The sequence below is a fragment of the Coenobita brevimanus genome, chromosome 51 (assembly GCF_032717465.1).
Source record: "Coenobita brevimanus isolate Jiangsu-jjx chromosome 51, ASM3271746v2, whole genome shotgun sequence".
Classification (NCBI taxonomy): domain Eukaryota; kingdom Metazoa; phylum Arthropoda; class Malacostraca; order Decapoda; family Coenobitidae; genus Coenobita; species Coenobita brevimanus.
The window spans coordinates 26,413,160-26,439,674 of NC_137004.1; the positions used below are offsets into that span (position 1 = coordinate 26,413,160).

The 26,515-nt window shown below is 43.5% G+C and overlaps 1 protein-coding gene across 1 annotated transcript in view; it reads right to left on the reverse strand.

Annotated features, from left to right (window-relative positions):
- LOC145400192 (bridge-like lipid transfer protein family member 3B) overlaps positions 1 to 26,515 on the reverse strand; it is a 265,439-nt gene that overhangs the window by 94,035 nt on the left and 144,889 nt on the right. Inside the window, exon 14 of the mRNA XM_080272706.1 lies at positions 16,270 to 16,525. Coding sequence (XP_080128832.1) covers positions 16,270 to 16,525 — 256 coding nt within the window. The remainder of the gene's footprint in view (positions 1 to 16,269; positions 16,526 to 26,515) is intronic.

The window sequence follows — 26,515 nt, forward strand, 5'->3', positions numbered from 1 at the left end:
TGGGAAGAAGGAAGGAAGATAGGAAAGGGCAGGCACCCGAGAGCAACACTACATTGAGTGAGTGGTTGGTAAGCACCCCCATTTTACCATTTATATTCCAAAAAAGGGTCTAGCTCTTTGTTCATCATTACAACAATTTATCACATAGTGAACAAATGTTTAATGTGACCTGACTGTGTGTGTGTGTGTATATATATATATATATATATATATATATATATATACCTGTATATATGTATACAGTAATCCCTCCACTATCCAATGTAATAAAGCCAAAGGCATGTCTGGAAAGTGGTCCCGTCCGGAAAGTGGGCCTCTGACTGCTGGACTGATACTTATGACCCTAACCCAGCCTAACTTTGAAAGCCACCTAACTCCCTACTGGACATGCATAGCACTTATTTAAACCTATTAAAGACCCTATTCACACCAATAATGGACATGAAGCATGAAATAAATGAAAAGAAACCAGAGAATGAGGAATCAGAAGTATGGAATATACTTAGGCCTTGCAGTGTACAGGGTACTGTACTTACCAGCACGTCTGTGGCTGCCTCCTCGAACTCTCTAAGGCTCTGTTTGTTGTGAAAATGCTCTTGAAGCACGTACAGTAATCCAGTGTTGTGCTACACTTAATTCTTTGCACTGTGAATTATAATTGTTTAACACTGCACGTTCTTCTTAATTGAACCACACCAGTTTCAACTGCCAGTTTCAACCGCCACTCTGCACTCCACGCTTAATCCATTGCACTCTGAACTCTAATTTCTTAACACTGCACAACGCTGTAAATTCCCATGTGGTTAGTGGTGAGGTATTGCAGTTTATTCACTGTTTATTCGTAAAAAAACGAGCACGTGCAGCATCCATTACGATGGACGTCTTCCCTGAATGAAGGTTAGGCAGTAACTGGAGACAGGGTTGCCAGATCTAACTCGGCCATATTACCAAACTCCTCAACTTTCATTACCAAATTCTTAAAGGAAGCATTTATTCTTCACTAATTATATTCGTTTTCGTTCGTTTTTTAAAGGCTCCAACATGCTTGCATGTGTCGGCCTTGGTCACCTAATGGCAGCTCTCCACGCTGCACGATCCATTGCAGCCTCCCTGTTCAGTCCCTTAACCCTAAGGTCACACTTAATGACCTCGTCCCATGTCTTTCTCGGTCTACCCCTCATAACCCCACCCCCAATATTAACACTTCTCACCTTCCTCACCCAATTATCATCCCCCATCCTCTCCACATGTCCAAACCACCTCAATCTACCTCTCCTCATCACAACACCAATACACTCCAGTCCCATCCTACCTCTCAACTCTTCCATTGTAAACCCAGCCCCAGCCCAATGTACAATGGAAATAATCACTCTCCTTATAATCAGCAGTATGTTTATTTTTGCGCTATGTATGCTAGCAGATTAATCAAAGAAAGCAGACAGTCAACCATCTCCATTCTCTATATCTTTATACATGTGAAAAATCTGTTTTGTAACAGATCGTGCTGATTCACTAAAAAACGAACGTTTCAGTACCAAATTGGCCTACATTTGGTAATGAAAATTACCAAATGGCAACCATGACTGGGAAGGGGGGAAGGGGGAGGAAGGAAGGGATGAAGGGGCCATGGTGTAAACAGCTGACAGTTTCAAATTACGGGTGGGAAAAAAATTTCGGATGGAGGGGGGGGGGGGGGCATTTTTGGGTTCTGAAGGTCCAGGCCCACAATGTCCGGTAAGTGGAGAGTCCGGAAAGTACAAGGATTACTGTATAAACAGCAAAATCTCGATATAAAGGACTTCAGTAGTTCGGAATTCGCTTTTATCGGACTCGAGGAGCTACCGGTACTGGACTAAATTCCGATGTCGGAAAAAGTCCGATGAAGCCAGAAGCAGTCCGGACTGCCTGACCACTTCAGCTATGTTCACTACAATATAGTAAATAAAAAACATGTTTATCAGTGTACAGTTCAGTATCATTATATATATTATACGATTTGATTATTGTAGTGAATATATAATACAGTACAGTACAGAAATGAAAGTGAAAACAGTTTGAAAACTGTTGGTGCGATCCGGACTAATGTCTGATACATCGGAAAAAGTCCGGTTTAGCAGGGGGAAGTCCGGATGTCGCTTTTATTGGAAGTTCGCTTTTTTCGGAATGCCTTTGGCCCCAATTGGTCTGTTATAGTGAGGTCTTACTGTATATATATATATATATATATATATATATAATATATAAATATATATACGGTATATATATATATATACAGTAAATCCTTGTATCTGGACTCATTTTACTACGACGCCTTGTTTTTCGCACAAGAAAAAAGTTTCCAAGCTGTCTCACAATTCGCATATTTCCCCACAATTCAATGCTCCCAGCCTGCAGCCGACACTCATCAGACGATACATACCAATGCTCAGTCTAGGCAAAGTCCATTTTTCTATGCAACAGTTTTCCATGATCTTTATTCAGCAGATCCTGCGGGGCAGTAGACACACGTGTTTGTTATTCCTTATGATCGTAACGTACGATCTTCAGCTGTGTCGTAAATACACAGCAGGTCAAGCTGGACAGTAGACACACGTGAGTTTATTACTGTATGTGATCATAATATATGACCTTCAGCCATGTCGTTATACTATTTCTTAACAAAGAATCGTTACATGTTTCTCGTAACGCTATTTATTTTTGTTCTGATGGACAAATACCTGAAATGGATGTAAAATAAAGCTTATCGATATTTAAGGAAGGAAAGAATAATAACCATCCCAATGCAGAGATGGTAGACTCAGCCCACCAATTTTTTATTCTATTTGACTATATTACAGCATCTCTTCCTTGTGGCAGTGAGTAAAATAATGTTGTTATAATTTCTCCATTCCTTTTAGCGACAAAGAGGGCACATAAAATGACCGGGGTTTAGTTGACCTACTTTGAAGTCAAAAATTAAATAATCTGGTGAAAAGTGGTAGCTTTTCCTTGGTAAGTGACACCGGGAACTAGCCCATCCACTCTCAACATACCTTCACTTGCCACTCAAACCAGTCTTCACTTTATTTCTGGTAAGGATCTTTGGTGTTGCAGCTCTTTATAACAGTTTTAATGTCTTTTCAGGCACATGTTTATTGTGTTATGTTGTTTTAGCAGTAGCAAACACACTTCATTTTATTTTGGGTAGGGCCTGTTTGGTGTTATAGTATCTTCTGATACGGTAGGTACATGTCCTACCGGAACGCTCCTCTATTTTTCCCACTGATTCTTAACTTCACACTTCGACATTTCAAAATTTGCAAGGTTTTGGCGGAACATCCAAGCTGCGAAAAACAAGGATTTACTGTATATGTACAGTAATCCCTCCAAAATCTGACATAATAGAGCCAAAGGCATGTCCAGGACTTCGTTTTGTCTGGGACTTGGGAAAAATGCCCCTGCATAGGTACTTATGGACCCCAACCCATCCTAACTTTGAACGCCACCTAAATAACTCCCTACCTGACACGCACAGCACCTATTTAACCCCTTAACCGCGGGGCATCACTTTCGTGACACTTGGGAGCAGGGGATCATACTGTGGGACGTCACTTTTGTGATTCTGTGTTATTTTGAATTCCCCCGGGCTTTCAAGTGGTGGCTTGTATCATCTATCATTACTGTCAATGTCCAACACTAGTCAGCACTCCTAATCTCACCTGTACTCCCAATCATTGTTGACAATTTAGCCATTTCTCCCTGTTCTTGACTTCCCTCCCTACCTCCCCTCCATTACCCTCTCCTCTCGCCTGTCCGGCCGTGCTATTCTAAGTAAATCTTGCCTGGAATTTTCCAATGATTTCATCCATTGAAATAAGCCCTATGCCCTATTCTTATACCAGATAATATATACAAAAAAGAAATAAGGTAAGTGATAGTGCCATACACCTGGAATGGGCTAATTATCACCTGACAACACCTCACGTGCACTCATTCGCTAATTTTCGCTGTTTATTTCCCCTTGAAATATGCCGTATAATCTATTCTTGAAATAAAAATATATATATAAGAAAGGAAGGGAGAAGCCTAAGTGATATTTACATTTACCTGGAACTACTTAATTTATTATGTATTGTCTAGATTTCCTGCCAATCATTTCATATTGTACATATTAGCACCTGTCACCACGCTGACACTGGAAGCATTGCACTCCCCCTAGGCGGCTAGGCCACCACACTGTATTCAGTTTACTGTCGTCTTTCAAGGTGAAACCATGTCGGATTCACGCCTATCCAATTCCGGCGCTTTTTAGCCCCATGCAAAGGGTCCTGTGACCTCTACCCCCTACTAAACCTTGTGTGGAAAGGGGTAAAGGGCTAAGTGACTGCGTGGAACGTCAACTGGCTAATTTGTCAATGAAAATTATAGACAGTGACTACGATCTTTCTGGTGAGTAAAACAGTTCAAGTGGAAGTGTAAATAAAGTGTAAACAATGTGTATAGAGCAAGTGAAAGCAATGACTGTAAACATAACTGAACAGTGGAAAATAATTTTATAAGTTACTGCAAGTGACAGTGCATAACACAGTGTAAATAAAATAGAAATGTAAATAATGTAAATAAAATTGAGAATGTAAACAGAAATGTAAATGAGTAGTAATATAAAAATAGGAGTATATATACTAGGAGCAATGAAAGTGAAAGTTTCACTCTAGCATGTATGAATACTATGAGTTATGAAAGTGGAAGTGAAAGTGACAGATTCACTCTCAACGCTAGTATACAGGACGAGAAAGTGAATGCTACATATTTTACTGAAAGGGAAATTGAATCCCTACAGTGACAATAAACTACTATTACTGAAGGAAACATATGGATAAAGACTGTAGATATATATAAATGTTACATAGTACAGTACCCTAGCGTCCCACACGAGTTAGTCCAGCACGATTTGGGTCCAGCACGGAGAGCAATTAATTAGTATTATTTAATTCGATTTAATTACTGCAACATGAGTGTGTTAGCATTACACACACAGAGCTCCGAGAAGTGGGCGAAATCCACAGAGTTCACCTCTACCACGATCACCCCTGATCCAACACGGTCATACTGGACATTCCCATGATGATGATAGCCAATGAAAACTTCTGATCAAGTAGCCTTCCCGCCCACTATCGTGACGTGATCGTGATGCCGCCCAATTAAAAACGCTTCTGGTGTCACGTGATGTTTTGTTTACATTTCTCCCGCCACAGAGCCACTCAGTCGCATAATTGCTTTGGAAGGTGCTTTATTCTTGCTGCATTTTCTGCCCTTGTTACTGCATTTTACCCTGCTCACGATGCTTAGGAAGCCTTCTGAGAACCTCAAGAAGTGTCGGCACCTCCCTCAGGCCACCAAGCTAGAAAGCATCGAGAGGAAGAAGAAAGGGGAGAGGAAAGTTGACATTGCCAAGGCCTACAACATGAATGAAGCCAACGTGATCATAATACAAAACTAAGACAAGATCCTGGCAGCCGAAGGCTATCACACGGCACTTCATACCAGGTTTGCCGAGGATACGATGGTAAATCGGAATGGTAACGTGGTAAAATTGTCGACGATACCACGGGCATTTGGAATTCATCTGGATGGATTCCTGCCAAGGATACGACGGGCAAAACAGTGTGACCAAAACCCAGGCGACTCGACAGAGAATGTATCGTACTACAGCATTGAACATTTAGCCTGACACTGAATACATATTAATATTTTAGAATAAATATCAATCATTTTGAAACCCTTCTCATCGGCGTGCGTACCAGTTTATAAACAAAGTTGCTTCTCCTTATTCTCTACCGAGTCAGCGACAGCGATCACTTTCCACAGTCACGAGACGGGGCTCTGGCAACAGTGTGAGAAGCATGCACTTTGCCGAGGATTACGGTGCTAGGACAGGCAGAAGCAGGACCTTCCATGGCTGTGGACGAAGATAGTGATTCTGAGTGTGATTTCGAAGGATTTATGAGGGAGGTTGAGGAGGAGCAACAGCCATTGCCCGCTAGTGATGCCAGCAGCCATCCTCCGGGGACCCAGTAGGACTACCTACAACCTTGGATACCACCTTCCATTCCCAGCAAGCCCACCAACACTATCCTAAAAGGTTAGTTATCATTCATAGCACAGTACCATTTATTATAATTACAATAGCACCAATGTATGTAAAGGTATATGGTAGGTATTTAGGGTGACTTTTCCGAGGGTTGCTGACATAATTCATTTTTCCCCATAAGCTCTATTGTTAGTCCAACACGTTTTTGGTCCAACACGTGACCCATGCATGACAATATTACCGTGCTGGATGCGAGGTTACTGTAATAGAAATATAAACTGTGAGTGTTATTATGAATAATAAATAACAGAACACCAGAGGCGAACGACGTCAAGTGGGAAGGTCATACGCACTCGTAATTTTCATTGCTTTCACAGTGCTTTTTGTTTGGAGTATGGATTCCAAACTATTTGAGAATCATAGAATAGTGTTTCAAGTGATAATATCAGGCTGTGGTAATCATATTACGGGTTGTCGGGAAGTGTAAAGTGGAGACTTCGTTACCCAACTTCAGAGGTCTCCACAAGTCCTACGGTACTCGACGAAGGCTCAACAAATATCCCAGGAGAAAGCTGAAGGTATGTCCCATATGCATATGTAATTTTAATATTCTAGGACTAATAACTGACTTTTGGCAAATATTTTAAGGGAGTCTGTCTGAGCGCGAATATGCCCGCGAGACACACAAGTCAAGCAAAAATAACCCCGCGGTTTAAGGGTTAAGGCCCTACGCACACAAATAAGGGAGAAACCATGAAATAAATGAAAAGGAACCAGAGACTGAGAAATTAGGAGTATGGAAAATATTTAGCAGTGTTCAGGGTACTTACGACATGTCTGTGGCCGTTGTGAAGATTAACCCACCTCCTCTCAGGCTCTGACAGTGGTGAAGGTGCACTTGAAGCACGTACAGTAATCCAGTGTTGTGCTGCACTTAATCCTTTGCACTCGGAATTCTAATTTCTTAACACTGCACATTCTGTTCTTACTTGCGCTGCACTTTACACACGCCAGTGTTGCACTCTGCACTTAATCCTTTGCACTCTCAATTCTACTTTCTTAACACTGCACATTCTTTTCTTACTTGTGCCATGCCAGTGTTTCACTCTGCACTTAATCCTTTGCACTCTGAATTCTAATTTCTTAACACTGTACATTCTGTTCTTAACACTGCACAACGCTGTAAATTCCCATGTGGTCTAGTGGCAAGTTTTTGCAGTTTATTCACTGTTAAAGCCACAGAGTAGGTGCTGCAGGTGGCAAAGGGGCATGTCGTTGTGACGTGGTTATGGGCTACCCACTGCAGACGACTCTGAAGATAGCCACAAACTCACATCCAGTGGAGACTCTACCGTGGCCGATGTGCTGGGCTGTGGCTCAGAGGTGGAAGGCAGGTCTCAGTGAGGCAGTGGTGCAGAGCCAGGGCTGGGCACGACAGGGGTCACGGGCCTGAAAAGTTGTCAATGGTTGATTGACGTAAGGAACGGCAATTCTGACAAGTGATGATGTGCTACCTAAAAGTTCTGACTTCCTCTACATGTCCCAGGGGCCCCATCTCCCTGTCACAGTCCAGGTGTTCAAGGTAATCCAAAATGAACTTGACATGCTCCCGGAGTGCGCTCAGCTTGAGGATGGCTGGAGTAGTGGCATGCTGAGAGGAGTCCGTATCATCCTCACTGTCCTCATCGGAATCTTCCAGCTGGGTACTTGTACCTGCAACAACAGACACCATACCCTCAAACAAACAACAAGCAAACACTCTCATCAATCACTTTTCACAAGTCAGCCATCTAAACCCCCATCCCGAAGACCGACGTATCATCCGATGTAAGAGACAGTTCCCCACAGATCCAGACCAGGTACCTTTCACTTACAACCAGACGAAGAACATCATTAACAACCTCAAGCACTCATCTGCCTGTGGACCAGACAACATATGCAACATTCACCTTAAACACCTTGGACCACAAGGCATACAAGCACTCACCAACATATCAAACTACAGCTACTCACACAACATAATACCCAACATCTGGAAGCATGGCAGTATCATCACTATTCCTATACCCAACAAAGACCCCACGTTACCCGCCTCACATCGCCCCATCACACTCCTCTGCACCCCCTCTAAAGTCACTGAATGACTGGTACTACAACTAGTCACACCTCACATTCCCCTAGCCCAGTCACAGCATGGCTTTAGGCCACTACACTCTACAAACACCCTTCTTACAGACCTTACACAGAGAGTTTTCGATGGCATGAATTCAGCCAGGCCACCACACAGAACACTCCTAGTCACACTAGACATTAGCAAAGCTTTTGATGCCATCCTCCGCCACAACCTCACAAACAAAATACTCAACACAAACATGCACAATAACACAAAAAGATGGCTGGCAAACTGCTTAGCAGGCAGATGTGCACACGTAACATTTGCCGGTCAGTCTTTTAACATCATAAACTTCAAAAATGGCGTCCCCCAAGGATCTGTTTTGTCCCCTACACTCTTTAACCTATGCATGCACGACATACCAACACCTCACACACCACAGATACACATAGCTTCCTATGCAGATGATATAACACTTACATGTAAGCACCAAAACACAGCTGCACACATCATTCAACCTTATCTCAACACACTACATGAATGGTTCACCACAAACAGGCTCAAAACAGCCCCAGCCAAATCTACAGTGACTCTTCTTACAAACTGGACAGCAGAACACAGTCACATCCCACACCTCACCATAAACAACACTCCCCTACTACACACAAACACACCCAAAATCCTTGGTGTAACATACAATACATCAATGTCATTGAAACAACACATTACAAACATTAAAAATAAAATAACACCAGGACTCAATGCTTTGAGGTCACTTGCCCATACAACATTCGAACACAACAAAGAAACCACCACAACAGTATACAAACAATACATACGTTCAGTGATGAATTATGCAAGCCCTGCTGGGACTTCTAACCTCACCAAAACACACTACAACACTCTACAGACCATACACAACAAGGCCCTAAAAATAATCACAGGCTGCACAGCTACTACACCCACAGACTACCTACATCAAGAAACCAAAGTCCTCAAAGGCAAGGATCACCTAGACATGAGAGGCACCCAGTTTCTTGCTGCAGCCTCCACAAACCCACAACATCCACTATATTACATGGCAACACATCCACCCACACCAAGGACCATCAAAACAACACCCAGCACACGATACCATACACAAATATTGTACTGTCATCTCTCCCCCATCGCCCACCTCAGACCAGCTTCCAGAAGTATATCCACACTCAGATCACTCGCCGCTCCATTCAGTCACTTAAAGACAACACACAGCTGCATGCACGGCCTCCTGACATCCACCCTTCTGAATCCCATCTTCTTCGTGAGGACAAGGTCCACCTGGCCAGGCTGAGATGTGGGCACCATCCAGCCCTCTTAAGGTACCAGAAGAGGCTGGATGACTCCGTTGCTGATGCCTGTCCAGGATGCAACAAAGCACCCCATACTAAAGCACATTATGAAAGACTGCATTGCACACAATTACCTACACCAACAACACAACATACACTCTTTGAGAGCTCTGTGGGAAAGCCCGGTCTCGGCCATGGCCTTCCTAAGGGACTCGGGGCTGTTCGGCCAGACTGCCTCGGGAACAACTACTACTACTACCTGCAACTGAAGATGTGATCTCACAATCAGACATGATCTGATACCCAAGATCGCCCTTGTCGTCATCCAATCCCTTGTGCACTTCGTCCACATCCAACTCATCGCCAGCTGCACAAAGATGCACATGAAAGCCATCCACGTCAAAACCTAGAAAGTCGTGCACCACATTGGCTCCAAGAAGCAGACGAGACCAAGCACTTTCCACAGTCTTGAAAGAGATTTCCCTCCATGCACTGGTCCAGCTGTAGATGGCTGACTTGAGGTTGTAGCAATGAAGGTTTTCCGCAATCCCCTGGCTTTGCATGTCCCATCCCTCCCTGCGCTCATCCTCGTCCTTGAGAACAACCATCACCTCGTCCAGGAACTTCTGACGGTACAGCCTCGTCACTGCCACGATCAGTCCTCGGTCCATTGCTTGGATGAGAGCAGTAGTATTAGGTGGCAAGAACAAGCACCTAACGCAGCCATTCTCGGCCACCAACTTCTTGTCGGATGGCTGTGCAGGTGCACTGTCCAGAAGAAGAAGAGCCTTTACCTGGATGCGTGGGATTCCATTGTGTCTGTCTGATAATGGATGACCTCCTTGATGAAGTGCTCGTGAAACCAGTCTTTGAAGATCTTGGCTGTGAACCATGCCTTCACAGAACGGTACCAAATGACAGGAATGACATCCATCAATCCATGAAAGCACCAAGGCTGCTTTGCATGGCCGACAATAACAGGCTTGAGCCGGTGCATGCTGTTAGCATTGGCATAACACAAAGCAGATATCCGTTGTTTGGAGAGCCTGCATCCAGGTACATGTTTCTAAGTCTCCTCTGCTGGGGTGCTCATGGGCAGCGAGCGACAGAAGAGATCAGTTTCGTCAGTGCTGTAGACTTGACCAAGAGAGAGGCCCTCCCTGTCGATCAAGCCCTTCACCTTCTGCCGAAACTCTTCTATTCCATGCTCATTGGCGTCCAAAGCTTCACCATGGGCCTTGTGGTTGGTAAGTCCATGTCGTAGTTTGAAAGCGAAAAGCCATCCTTCGGATGCCTTGAAGTCCGGGGTGTTGTATAACCTTCAGAACATCTCAGCAGCAGCCTTCAGCTCCGTACCATGCACCAGCACACAAGCAGCACATTGTTGACGATACCAAATCAGCGTGGAACGGTCGACTTCTGCAAACCTGGAAGGGTACATAATCTTCCTCTGCATGTTGCGTTTGTCTTCGATCCGAAGTCTGCCATGTACTGGGTGAATTTGTCCCAGGACTTCTTGATATCGAACAAGGTAGAGCAGGCTAGGCTGAATTCACGGAGGATGCAGGAAGTCAACCATCCCACGTCCACCTTGTCCAATATCTCCTTCTTCTTCAGAGCCAGACCCACTCATTTCCTCTTCTCAGGTGGCGAGGCCATCATCACATACACAAGTAAGAGGAGCAGAGGAACAGCAGGGCCTGCAGCAGGTAGGCCACCACCACAAAAGTGAGCACATGGGTAGCCATTGCGACAAGTGTGCACTCACGATGGTAGGTCGGCAGGAAATGGGGTGGATAAAGGGAACTCTAGAGGATGTCGGAGGAACTACATGCCAAAAAACAGCTGTTCATCACCGCACAGCAAATTCAAAGTAGGGATCAAAACATGTCCTTTGTGTGTGTGTGTGTGTGTGTGTGTGTGTGCGTGTGTGTGTGTGTGTGTGTGTGTGTGTGTGTGTGTATTTACCTATTTGTAGTATACAGGAATTGAGCAATGCTCGTGTTGTTCTGTCTCCATATCCACATTTATCAATTCTACCTTTACACACATGAATGTTTTTCTCATGCACCACCTCTTTGTCTAAGTCGTTCCAAATATTTAATCTATCTATCTATCTATCTATAGCCCGACGCCCTAATCCCGCAAAGGGTGGCCGCAGACAAAACGCCTCCAAGTCACTCTGTCATCCACCATTTGACTACCCTCCCCCCAACTCACCCCCCCCCTCCCTCATATACCTCTCAACTCCATCCCTCCACCTCATTCTCGGTCTACCCCTCCCTCTCCCTCCCTCCACCTCACCTACATACACCCTCTTAGTCAGTCTTTCATTCTCCATTCTCTCCACATGTCCAAACCACCTCAGTGTATTTCTCCTAATCTTCTCAACCACATCCACATCTACCCCACAACGTACCTTCACTTCTTCATTCTTCAACCTGTCCCTCCACGTCACTCCACATGCTCCTCTCAAGTAACTCATTTCCACTGCTCTCACTCTTCACTTGTTCCCCTCTTGCAAGGTCCACGCCTCGCTTCCATACGTCAGGGTAGGGATCACAATACCATCATGCAGTGACTTCTTAACTTCCATACTCACCTCCCTATTTCTCATCACTGCTTTCAGTGTACCAACAACCTTCCTTCCCTGCTGTACCCTTTCACGTACTTCATCCCCCAAAGTTCCATCCTTACTCATCACACTACCCAAGTACTTGAATGCACTCACATTTTCCATATCCTCACCATCCAACCTCACTGCACACTCTGTGACTTCATTCCTCTCAAACACCATAACTTTACTTTTGTTTACATTAACTTTCAGCTTCCTCCTCCTACACACTGTCCCAAATTCATTCACCAAACCTTGCAACTTCCATTCATCTTCACTCAACAGTACTGTATCATCAGCAAACAGCAACACTGGAAGCTTCCAAATCTCACCCTCATTCATTAGGGCCAGCCCCACATCTACTGCCCTACCTTGCACCTCCTTTACAACCCCATCCATATATATATTAAACAGCCATGGAGACATCACACACCCCTGTTTCAGTCCCACACTGAGATCAAAGAACTCACTCAGCTCACCATCCACTTGCACCGTAGCCCTAGCTCCCTCGTACATACTCTTCACAGCACTCAACAATTTCCCCTCCACTCCATATATTCTTAATACCTTCCACATACCTTGCCTATCTATTCTGTCATAAGCTTTCTCCAAGTCCATGAAGGCAGCATACACTTTCCTTCCCTTCTCTAGATACTTCTCCACTAAACATCTTAGAACAAATATCTGATCTACACACCCTCTTCCCTTCCTAAATCCCCCTTGTTCTTCTCCAACTAGCTCTTCTGTCATATGCCTAACCCTATCAATGAGTATTCTACCATATATTTTACCAGTCACACTAAGAAGGCAAATACCCCTATGGTTACCACATACTTCTCTCTCCCCCTTTCCTTTGTACAGAGCAGCAATTATACCTGATTTCCAGTCCTCTGGAACCCTTCCCTCTTCCCAAGCCAATCTACACAACTTCCATATCCACTCCACAACAATCTCACCCCCATACCTAAGCATTTCACCACACACTCCATCAATTCCTGGGGCCTTTCCCAGCTTAATCTTCTTCATCGCTTCCACTACTTCCGCCCTACTGATCTCTTCCTCCCTCCTCTCATCTCTTCTTCTCCCAGCCATTCCCCAACCACTTATACTCACACTGCTCTCACTCTCTAAATTCAACAAATCCTCAAAGTGCTCCTTCCATCTCCTCAATTTCTCTCTCTTCTCCACCAACAATCTATTATTCCTATCTTTCACTCGCACAGGTGAAGAGCGCTGTGAAGAGGCTGAAAAATGGGAAAGCAGCTGGGGTTGATGAGGTGTATGCAGAGATACTTAAGTGTAGTGGAGAAAGTGGAATGAAGTGCTTGTTGGAGATATGTAAGAAGGCATGGATGAATGAAACTGTGCCTGCAGAGTGGAAAAAGGCTGTTATTGTACCCCTGTACAATAATAAAGGTGAGCGAAGTGAGTGCAAGAGTTATTGTGGCATAAGTTTATTGAGTGTGGTAGGGAAGGTATAAGGAAGAATTATTATGGAGAAAGTAAGAGAGATATCAGAAGTCCTAGTGAGTGATGAACATGGTGGCTTTAGGAGTGGCAGAGGATGTCTGGATCAAGTATTTGCAGTGAGACAGATAGCAGAGAAAGCTTGTGAGATGGACCATAAGGTATTTATGGTATTCATGGATCAGGAAAAAGCATACGACAAAATAGACAGAAAGGAATTGTGGAGTGTTTTGCGCATGTATGGTGTAGATGGTAAGCTGCTAGGTGCTGTCAAGAGTTTTACGATGGTAGCGAAGCATGTGTAAGGGTTAATGGGCATCTAAGTGAATGGTTCATGATCGGTGTGGGCGTGCGACAAGGTTGTGTGATGTCCCCATGGCTGTTCAATATATATATGGATGAGGTGATGAGAGAAGTTAAAACACGAGTAATGGATAGAGGGATGGCATTGATAATGAATGGTGATGGATGGAAAATCTCAAATTTGTTGTATGCTGATGATGCAGTTCTGCTTGCATGTACCGGACAAGAACTTGGTAGGCTAGTACAGAGTTTTGCTGATGTCTGTGAGCATTGTGCCTTGACAGTAAATGTAAAGAAGAGTAAAGTGATGGTTACTGAGAGAGAGGGTGACTCCCAGAGTGATGTCACAGTGAATGGAGAGAGACTGGAATTGGTAAGAGAGTTCAAATACTTGAGTACAGTGATAGGAAAGAGAGGAAAATGTGTAAAAGAAGTTGAAAGTAGAGTGACACAAGGAAGAAAAGTAGCTGGTGCAATGATGGCCTTCATAAGAAACAGAGGCTTGAGTGTTGTAGCTGCACAAAGCTTACATGAGGGAGTGTTAGTGCCAACTCTAACATATGGGTGTGAGACTATGAGGTGGCATGAAAACGAAAAGTCAGAGTAAGAGCAGCGGAGATGGGACTGCTGAGGAATGTATGTGGAGTACAGAAGGTGGATAGGATACGAAGTAATGTGATTCATATACTGTACTGTACAGTATATTTATATATATATATATATATATATATATATATATATATGCACTTTACTATGCCCTGCTAGATCTGATATTGCATTTAACAAACACTCTGAGGTCCCTGGACAAACCATCGTACATACTGGACACCATCCAGTAAATGTTAAAAACCACGTGGACTTTCCGGACAACTCTGGGCCCACTGGACATTTTTTTGCCTTTAACCCTCTCCACACTGGGCTATTTTTACCACAGTCTTCACCTTTGTATGGGCAATTTCTCAGAAAATGCTGAAAATTGCTTGTTTTCAAACCTTATTATCTCAGAAAGTATAGCACTTACGGAAACATATTAATGACCATTTTGTTCATCAACTCATCCGCTTGCGAATGAAAGTATCCCCAGGTCTGTAGGTCCTTGCGTTGATTAGTGATGTGAGGGAGAGAACTGATTTTCAGCGTGAGAGGAGGACATGTTCATGTGTCGGCCTGTGGCTCCAACTATGGCTTTGCTCTCAACGTGATACCTTCTCCACTATTAGATAACTAGACACTGTTGCATCCAAGGCATGCCTTATGGCATTATCACTGGGCCCCTTTCTAATATCCTTGGAAAGAGGCTTGGCAGGGGTGAATGATGCAATTAGCTACAGGGGGTCCAGATGGAATCAGACAAACAGGAACATGAAGACACTGTTGTACACCAGGCAAAGGCATGAGACAGACTGATTCGTGCATGTGTGCTATGGAGGGACTACTTCTCTATCCATTGATGCCGAGATGAAATGGCGGCCGGCTCTTATAGTGGTAGGAAGACAGTTGTGTGTATAGCCTCTACCCAACGGCCTACTGAAGCCCGATTGTGACGTGTATAGACGTAACCCGGTGGATGAGGGTAATGTAGACTATCCGTTACATAGGGCATATGATGCAGGCCTACTGGATCAAACCAGATCGCTATCCCATGTGTGGGGTGACTCAGAGGGCAGTTAACAAGGCTGGCAACAGTTTTTTCCACCCACTTGGGCTAGTCATGAAGACATGTTATGACATGGGTGTGAAATTATGGCCAAGTATGTGTAAATGGCTACAGTGTTCCTTTTAAGTACAAGTACTAGAATATCCTATTTCACTCTTTTATTTTCGATTACCGTATGTGCTTGATATCACACTTCAGGGAGGCCCAGACTTACCAGATCATTGACTTAATCAGATTGGGCTTCCTTCCAAATGATCCGGTACAGAGAGGGTCTACTGTATAAATATATGTGCACTGCACTGTCCTTCAAACATAGACCTCACGGCCCCTACACGCTCCCCATGGGTCAGATGGCAATTTCTGCCATTGCGTAAACAGTACAGATGCCCAATCCATACTTTCAGTCTCTCACATTCTTAACCACTCTACTTCTCAGTCAGTCCACATACAGCTATCCACTCTAGCATCTTCATGCAGCTACACAGTCTCTCTCTTATTTCATCATCTGCATCTCTAGTAATCCAAATTGCTATCCACAAACACTACTTTGTCCAGTCCATGGTCATCAACTGTTGGTCCATCCAATTCTTAGGTCATATATTCACTTTCTAGTTACATATTTTATATGGTGGGCTATTAAACTACCCCCTTCCACAAATCATTTTAGCTGCCTCTGAAACACAAACTACAAAAAAGTTTTTCAAATATGCTCACCCATGGCATGCTTGAGGAATTTATGGCAAATAGGTTGGAAGTCTTGTGTCGAGGCAGGGAAGGTTGATGCAAAGAAGAGATCTCCTTGCTGTGCAGCTTCAAGCCCTGAAGCCAGGGAGGCAAGGGAGCCAGGCAAAGTTGGGTCTGGGGATCGGAAATTGGACAGCACCACTCGTGAAGCCTGCACTTGCATACTGTGAGGACGGTCGCGTTGGTTGTTGTGGCTTGGGTCACTGTTGGCTGCCTCTACCAACAGCTGCAAAATTTAAGTAAAAGTAAGTGACAGCCTCAAGTTAAGATGCCTTTTAAAAGCCTCTAATTCAGGGGTTTAACCTTTTTCCCACCATGTACCCCATGAGTTAACTGACCATCGACCTGTACACCCATTAATCTCACTCTGAATACAGAATGGTAATATATTAAGACAAATTCTGTATGCAAAGGTACTACAATGAATATTATCAAATGGTTGAAATTATAATGGCTTTATTAAGCAGTTAAGCTTTAACTGCATGGTCAATGTACAGTCATGAATACAAAGGAGAAAAACTGTAGTTACATTAAGAAGAAAATAAACATTCACACTAATTCAACATAAGATGGTACCATACTGCCTACTGTAAGATTAACATAATTATAATATGATAACTTCATCTAGCAAGTAAGTATAACACCATGTTTTAAATATGACAGACTTCAGTATGAAGGCTATGCCTGTTGTGTGCAAACAAGTTTCTCACTTCAAGATGCAATATTAGACAGACATACTTGTAGGTTATACTCTACAATAAGTTGTGCTTAGTGTTTAGTTTTCATGTTTAACAGTGTTAAAAATCCTTGCTCACACAGGTAAGCACTAGGAAACACTAGCAAAGACCTCACAGCAACATCAACTACATCAGGATAAAGCTTACTCAGTTTAGACCAGAACTTGGTCAGGGGAAGTGTTTCAAATGCATCTTTTGCAACATAGTCAATCACTGTAGGAATTATTCTTGCATGTTATCTGGGAGAAGGTGTGCATTAACAATGGATGGGTTTCTAATCAATTTTGATTTTAACTATTTCAACTTGCTCAGTTTGGAGAAATAAAACTGCAACTCCAACCATAAGGAAGAAAGATGGGTTTGCACAAGGTGCACCAATTCTAATTTTCCAGTGGCTTTGCTTTAATCAGTGCCTCTAAGGTGTTCAAACATGCCAAGGTTTTCACCTTTGACCATCCCTTCCCACAGCTCTAGCTTCATGTTGAACGATCTTAGTTTCTCCATGAAATCAATCACTGTGGTAAAACAGCCTTGGAGGGATAAGTTTAATGAGTACAGACATAAGAATATGTCCTTCAAGTAGGCCAGCTTCTGAAGCTACTGAATGTCTGACAATTTCTTGGTGAACTCAACCAACTTTGTTCTGTTGTCATGATTGAAGAAATCGGAAAGCTCCTCCTCCTCCAACTGACTCTACTCTTGATACCACATTCCCCTGTGACACCAGTGAATCTCAGTGTGAAAGAGTAATATTTCTTCATCTGCTCCAATCTCCTGGCACCATAGGTGGAACAGCTGTGCACTTAGGCACCTGACTTGAGGGTATTTACCATTTGTACATCATCATGAAGTACTGATCAAAACTCTGGTGGGAGAGTTGTAGATGCCAGAGTACATCTATGAAGCAAACAGTGAATACGCATTGTTTCAGGATTCACATCATTAACTCTTCCTCGAAACCCTCATTGACAGCCAAGCACTCCCGGTGCTCTGTCAGTTTTGAACGCACATATATTATTTCAAGAAAGTCCTTCAGCCTCTAAAAAATTTGAGATTTCATGGAAAATGTCTTCACTTCTTGTAGTTGACTCCAAAGCATGATAGAACAAAAAAATCTCCACCACTGATCAATCTATTTATCTATTGCCAAATGCCTCAATCCCGTTCGGGGTGGCCACAAACAAACTGCCTCCACGTCGCCCTGTCCCGCGCCATTTCACTGCCCTGCTCCCAACTCACACCCCCCTCTCTCATATACCTCTCCACCCCATCCCTCCACCTCATCCTCAGCCTCCCCCTCCCTCTTCCCCCCTCCACCTCACTCACATACACTCTCATCATCAGTCTTTCACCCTCCATCCTCTCCACATGGCCAAACCACCTCAGTGTGTTCCTCATAACGCTTCCTATCACATCCATATCCACACCACAACGCTCCTTTATATCCTCATTCGTCAGCCTGTCTCTCCATGTGACTCCACAGGCTCCTCTTAAATAACTCATTTCCACTACTCTCACTCTTGACTTGTGTCCTTTCAACAATGTCCAAGATTCACTTCCATATGTTAGAGTTGGTATCAATATACAGTACTGTCATATAGTAACTTTTTCACTTCCATGCTCACTTCCCTGTTTCTTATCACTGCTTTCAAGGAACCAGCAACCCTTCTTCCCTGCTGTACCCTTTCAAGCACTTCACCCTCCAAACCTCCATCCTTACACATCACACCACACAAGTACTTCAACATACTCACATTTTCCAATTCCTCACCATCCAACCTCGCTGTACATTCACTGACTTCACCTCTCTCAAAGACCATCACTTTACTCTTCCCTACATTCACCTTTAGATTCCATTTCTTACACACTCTCCCAAACTCATCCACCAAGCCTTGCAGCTCCCCTTCGTCTTCACTCAACAACACAGTATCATCTGCAAACAACAGTACAGGGAGTTTCCAAACACTACCCTCTCTCACCAGGGCCACTCCAACATCCACTACCCTACCTTGTACCTCTTTTATTACCCCATCCATGTACATATTGAACAACCATGGAGACATGACACATTCCTGTTTCAACCCAACCTTCAAAGAGAAAAATTCACTCATTTCACCATCCACATGCACTACAGCCTTAGCACCATCATACATACTCTTCACAGCATTCAACAACTTCCCATCTACTCCATATATTCTTAATACTTTCCACAATCCTTGTCTATCAACCCTGTCATATCTATCTATCTATCTTCCTATCTATAGCCCGACGCCCCAATCCCGCAAAGGGTGACCGCAGACAAAACGCCTCCAAGTCACTCTGTCACCCACCATTTGACTACTCTCCCCCCAACTCACCCCCCCTCCCTCATATACCTCTCAACTCCATCCCTCCACCTCATCCTCAGTCTACCTCTCCCTCTCCCTCCCTCCACCTCACCTACATACACCCACTTAGTCAGTCTTTCATTCTCCATTCTCTTCACATGTCCAAACCACCTCAGTGTATTTCTCCTAATCTTCTGAACCACATCCACATCCACCCCACAGTGTTCCTTAACTTCTTCATTCGTCAACCTGTCCCTCCACGTCACTCCACATGCTCCTCTTAAGTAACTCATTTCCACTGCTCTCACTCTTCACTTGTTCCCCTCTTGCAAGGTCCACGCCTCGCTTCCATACGTCAGGGTAGGGATCACAATACCATCATGCAGTGACTTCTTAACTTCCATACTCACCACCCTATTTCTCATCACTGCTTTCAGTGTACCAACAACCTTCCTTCCCTGCTGTACCCTTTCACATACTTCATCCCCCATAGTTCCATCCTTACTCATCACACTACCCAAGTACTTGAATGCACTCACATTCTCCATATCCTCACCATCCAACCTCACTGCACACTCTGTGACTTCATTCCTCTCAAACACCATAACTTTACTTTTGTTTACATTAACTTTCAGCTTCCTCCTCCTACACACTGTCCCCAATTCATTCACCAAACCTTGCAACTCCCATTCATCTTCACTCAACAGTACTGTATCATCAGCAAACAGCAACACCGGAAGCTTCCAGATCTCACCCTCATTCATTAGAGCCACCCCCACATCCACTGCCCTACCCTGCACCTCCTTTACAACCCCATCCATGTATATATTAAACAGCCATGGAGACATCACACAACCCTGTTTCAGTCCCATATTGAGATATAAAAATTCACTCAGCCCACCATCCACTCGCACCGCAGCCCTAGCTCCCTCGTACATATTCTTCACAGCACTCAACAATTTCCCCTCCACTCTATATATTCTTAATACCTTCCACATACCTTGCCTATCTATTCTGTCATAAGCTTTCTCCAAGTCCATGAAGGCAGCATACACTTTCCTTCCCTTCTCTAGATACTTCTCCACTAAACATCTTAGAACAAATATCTGATCTACACACCCTCTTCCCTTCCTAAATCCCCCTTGTTCTTCTCCAACTAGCTCCTCTGTCATATGCCTAACCCTATCTATGAGTATTCTACCATATATTTTACCAGTCACACTAAGTAGGCAAATACCCTTATGGTTACCACATACTTCTCTCTCCCCTTTACCTTTGTATAAAGGAACAATTATACCTGATTTCCAGTCCTCTGGAACCCTTCCCTCTTCCCAAGCCAATCTACACAACTTCCATATCCACTCCACAACAATCTCACCCCCATACCTAAGCATTTCACCACACACTCCATCAATTCCTGGGGCCTTTCCCAACTTAATCTTCTTCATCGCTTCCACTACTTCCGCCCTACTGATCTCTTCCTCCCTCCCCTCATCTCTTCTTCTCCCAGCCATTCCCCAACCACTTATACTCGCTCTGCTCTCACTCTCTACATTCAACAAATCCTCAAAGTGCTCCTTCCATCTCCTCAATTTCTCTCTCTTCTCCACCAACAATCTATTATTCCTATCTGTCACGAATCAAATTCGCGACATTTCCCTTTTGTGAAAAACACGAACTATTAGTGGAAAACTCACTGTGTATCGTTCAGTTAACCATTTCTCTCTCCACTTCGGTGGTATACTTTTCTAAACATTCGTCACTGTTTCAAAAGTGACCGATTTAATGCACGTCACTATGTGCTCTACTGAGCGATAGTATTGTTTCTTTATTGTTCGCCCCTGCTTGCCTCGACCGTTAAAAAATGTGGCTTACTGCTCCCCTTTTTTCCCACGACTTACTCAGTCGAGTGTTCGCTCTGACGGAGAGAGGTTCTGTGCTCCAGCAGTGTGAGAGGTCAACCCAAGCTCCACAAGACACAGCTCCAAGCTCCCACCCTTGGGTGATACAAAGCATTCATCGACCAGTATTTCCTTTTGTATTTTCCTAGGTTTAAGAGTTTAATTAAGGTGTTTTTCCTAGGCGTAAGGATTTAGCTCTTGTGTGAGTGAGTGAGTGCGATCTCATTAATTTGATTTTGAATTGTAACGTTAAATTTATTTTGTAATCAATAAATTTAACAGTTCTTTTGCTTGAGCTTAATGTAATGTAAACTCTTGTTTCATTTCTCCGCAGTTAAGCCTATTTCTCTTATAGCTCCTAGCTTGCATAAACGTTTGCCTTTCATAACTGGTACTTAGGCCAGTCTTGTGCATTAAACTTAAAATCCGTTGTGCCTCCTAGGAGTTAAGCATCAGCAAGAACCTGATACTATTGTTAGTATTAGTTATTTATTGTCAGGGGTGAAGTAACTTTCTCCAGAGGCTACAGTACTAATAAACAGCAATTGAGTGATTAGTCTCTGCTGTGTACTGTCGAGAAAGTTTATAAATTCTCGTTCTTAGAGAATCGTTGCTTGATTTAGCAAGACAATCATTGTCCCTGCTCTTTAATATTACTGAATATTATTATCAATTAAATAATATTTAAGCATTTATTTTAAAAACCCCGTGATATTTTAAAAACCCCGTAACACTATCTTTCACTCCCCTACTATTTCCCCTTTCACACTGCCTTACTTTCTTTACCTCCTTCCAAAACAATTTCTTACTCTCCCTCCATTTCACACTCAGATTCCTTCCAAACTCTTCATCCACTTTCTTTTTACTCTCCATCACCAGTCTCTTAAACTCCCTTCTCCTGCTCACATATACCTCTCTCTTCTCTCTCTCATCTTCTCCCCTACCTCTACTCGCTAACCATTCACTATATGCCTTCTTCTTTTGTTCCACAGCTCATTTCACCTCATCATTCCACCATGCTGTCCCTTGCACACCCTTGCATCTCCTCCTTACTCCACAAACCGCCTCACCTCTTCCGTGAATATCTTACATACGTCTTCCACCCCTTCCATCTGCTCTAGCTCATACCTTCCCAATCTTTCTTCCACTATGCTCTTATACTCTGTCATTTTCTCACTATCTTGCAATTTCTCCACTCTTCTCACAGGAGTTGCTTCCTCCTGTCTTCCCCTTCGTCTCCTCAACCACTTTCTTTGCAGCTCTACCTTGGCCATCACTAAGTGATGGTCCGAGACTCCATTCCCCCACCCTCTCCACACTCTTGCATCCAACACTTGTCTTCTCATTCGCTCATCCACACACACGTAGTCTATCATTGCCTTTCGTTCAACAAGTTCACCATCCATCCTCCTCATTACTCTCCATGTGTACCGGTGGATCAACTTATGCCGAAAGTAGGTGTTGGCTATTGCCAACCCCTTTCCAGCACAGATGTCCACCAAAGCACTTCCATTCCCATCTACGTCAGCTGGCACACCCCACTGACCAACCACTCCATCCACTCGTACATTCCCAACTTTGCCATTCATGTCTCCAATCAACAGCACTCTCTCGCTCCTCTCAAACTTGTCCATACACGCTTCTACACTCGCCCAAAACTCATCTTTCACTCTTGCCACTTGATCCTCTGTCGGGGCATACACACATACAATCGCCAATGCTTGTATACCTACTTTCATCCTCACCCATAAAATCCTTGCACCCACTGTTCCATACTCTCTTATATTCTCCTTCCACTTCTTGCTTATCATCAGACATACTCCCTCTCTTGCCCTCTCATTTTCACTGACTCCCGCACAAATACCTACACCATATTCCCATTCTCTCACCCTATCACCTTACCATTTAGTTTCAGTCAATCCACATATATCCACTTTTGCATCCTCAAGCACCTGAACAATCTCTCTCTCTTTCACTTCATCATTCACTCCTCTCACATTCCACGTTCCCACCCTAAGAATGTCCTTTGTCCGTTCCTTAGTCGTCAACGTATGGTCCGTCCTGGTCCGAGGCGCTTTATTCGCTTTTTTAGTTAGTTCTTTTTACGGGGTGGGGCACTAACCCACCACCAACCCTTTTAGTCGCCTCGTACGACAAGCAGGGATACTGGGGGAGTCATATGCTTTCTTTAAATCCATGAAAGCCGCATACAATTTCTTTCCATTCTCCAGAAACCTTTCCACTAAAGATCTACGAAGGAATATCTGATCTAAACAACCTCTTCCCTTCCTAAAGCCTCCCTGTTCTTCTCCAACTAATTCCTCTGTTCTTTCCCTAACTCTGTCAATAAGTGTCCTACCATACACTTTTCCTATTATACTAAGAAGACAAATGCCCCTATGATTACCACACACTTCTTTTTCCCCTCTTCCTTTGTACAAGGGAATAATTATACCTGACTTCCAATCCTCCAGGACTCTACCTTCCTCCCAAGCCAATCTGCACATCTTCCACATCCATTCTACTACTCTCTCTCCCCCATGCTTCAGCATTTCACCACACACTCCATTAATTCCCGGGGCTTTCCAAAATTTAACTTTCTTCATTGCTTCCACAACTTCTATCCTACTGATTTCTTCCTGTCTTCTCACCTCCCTCCTTCTCCCAACCATTCCCCAGCCACTTATACTCGCATTACTTCCATCCTCTTTGTTCAACAATTCATTAAAGTGTTCTCTCCATCAGCTCACTTTTTCTCCCTTCTCTACTAGTAATCTGCCATTTTTATCTTTCACTCCCCTGCTAACTTCACTTCCACCCTGTCTTACTCTCTTCACCTCTTTCCAGAACATTTTTTTACAGTCCCTCCACTTTACACTCAAATTCCTTCCAAATTCCTCATCCACTCTCTTCTTACTCTCTCTTACTAATCTTTTCACCTCTCTTTCTTTCTTTCTACATATAACTCTCTCTTCCTCCTCTCAACTTCTTCCAAGCTCCTATTTCTCATCCATTCATTGCATGCTTTCTTCTTTTGTGCCACAGCCTGTCTCACCCCTTCATTCCACCATGCTGTTCCTTGCACACCCCTCCGTCTTCTCTTTATCCCACACACCACATCACATGCTGCACATATTTCTTCTGTGAATATCCTGCACACACCTTCCACATCCCCCATCTGCTCCAATTCATATTTGCCCAATCGTTCCTCCACTTCTCTCTTATATTCTGCCTTTTTCTCATCCTCTTGTAACCTTTCCACTCTCCTTGCAAATACTCCTTCCTCCTGTCCTTCTCTTCTATTTCTCCATCTTATTTGGATCTTTATTCTGGCCACCACCAAGTAGTGGTCAGAAAGTCCACTCCCCCAACCTCTATAAGCTCTTGCATCCATTACACATCTTCGCATCCTTTCATCCACACACACATAATCAATCACTGCCTTTTTTTCATTCAGTTCAACACCCACCCTTCTCATCACTAGCCATTTATACCAATGGATCATTTTGTGCCTGAAGAGGGTATTGGCTATCACCAACCCTCTCCCAGCACAAATGTCCACTAATGCACTGCCATTCTCATCTATCTCAGCAGGCACACCGCACTCACCAAGTATTCCATCCACCTTCACAATCCCTACTTTACCATTCATATCACCAATCAAAAACACTCTCTCATTCCTTCCAAACTTTTCCATGCACACTTCCACATTTGTCCAGAACTCTCCTCTCACTTTGCTTGCACAATCTTGCGTTGGCGCATACACGCACACAATTGCCCACATTTGTATGCCAACTTTCAATCTTACCCACACAATCCTTGAGCCAACTGATCCATACTCTCTTATGTTTTTCTTCCATCTTTTACTCACAACTATACACACTCCTTCTTCTGCCCTCTCATTCTCACCTACTCCTGCACATATACCCCATCCATACTTCCATTGTCTCACACTCTCACCTCTCCATTTAGTTTCAGTTACTCCACACACATCAACTTTCGCACCCCTCAAGTACCTGGACAATCTCTCTCTTTTTCACCTCATCATACGCACCTCTTACATTCCATGTTGCTATTACCATGTCCTTTGTCTGGTCCTTGGTCATCATCTTTTGGTCAGTCCTTGTTCGAGGCTTCTTGTTCGTCTTTTTAGTTAGTTGTTTTCCGGGGAGGGGCACTAACCCTCCGCCAACCCTTTTAGTTGCCTTGTACGTCAAGCAGGGATACTGGGGGAGTATTCTTTACCAAATTTACATCTTTGTAGGTAACCTGAGCTTAACTAAAAATAGTTCATAGGTTATACTAGCAACTTACAAAAAAATGTCAATATGATAAATCTTACAAAAATTATTGTACATGAAAGATTATCTTGTGATATGTTATTGAATCAAGTCCAGAGTGACTCTATAAAAAAATAATATGAATGGATGGAACCATCTGATGTACAAGTAGAAACTGAGACCCTGGGATACCAAAAAAGATGCAAAGGGTTTCCTGAAGAGGCCACACATCTAACCTCGTGAGCCTTGGAAGCAGAAATGAGGTTCATCCATTCTTATTACTGAACAAAATAGTCTGGACACTTTCGCGCAAAGAATAGGACCTCTTAGAACCTGAGGAGACCCATAAGGCACTAATGTCCTTAAGACTAGCTTCAGAAATCAAGATGCACACACTATTGAATTAAATGGAAGGTGATGACCTTACATGAGGACCAGGATCTTTCACAGCTTACATTTAACCCGTCCCGTCGTGACCGATTTTCCACCACTGACTCCCCCCAATCCTGACCAATTTTGGAAAAAAAATATTTGGCTCCAACCTTAGCTTCTGGTGAGAAACATCGAAAATTCATAAGGAAATCGCTCACCTAAGGTTTAAAATACTCGATACAGGTAGCAGTACTTCTTACCTTACTGGGTTTTCTATCAGGCTGGCTCCAAAGAACATGAATTCTATGGGAGGGTAACTATTCCACACCACTCATAAATGGTATTTATTTATTCATTTGGTACGAATATATATGTAGTATGAGAGTATATTGGTTTTCAAACAGTAATATAGGCATCATAAGCATTGTTTCACTCACTAACACATCAACATACCTGACCTTTTTTGGCAACATTACCTGATCATCATTTCTGACTGCTTCTTCCTCTAATGCTATGTAAACTTTGTCCTCCACATTGTCATCGATTGGGGAATCATTCTGGCCCTGAATGTCTTTATTGGCCAGGTCACTTGTAACAGG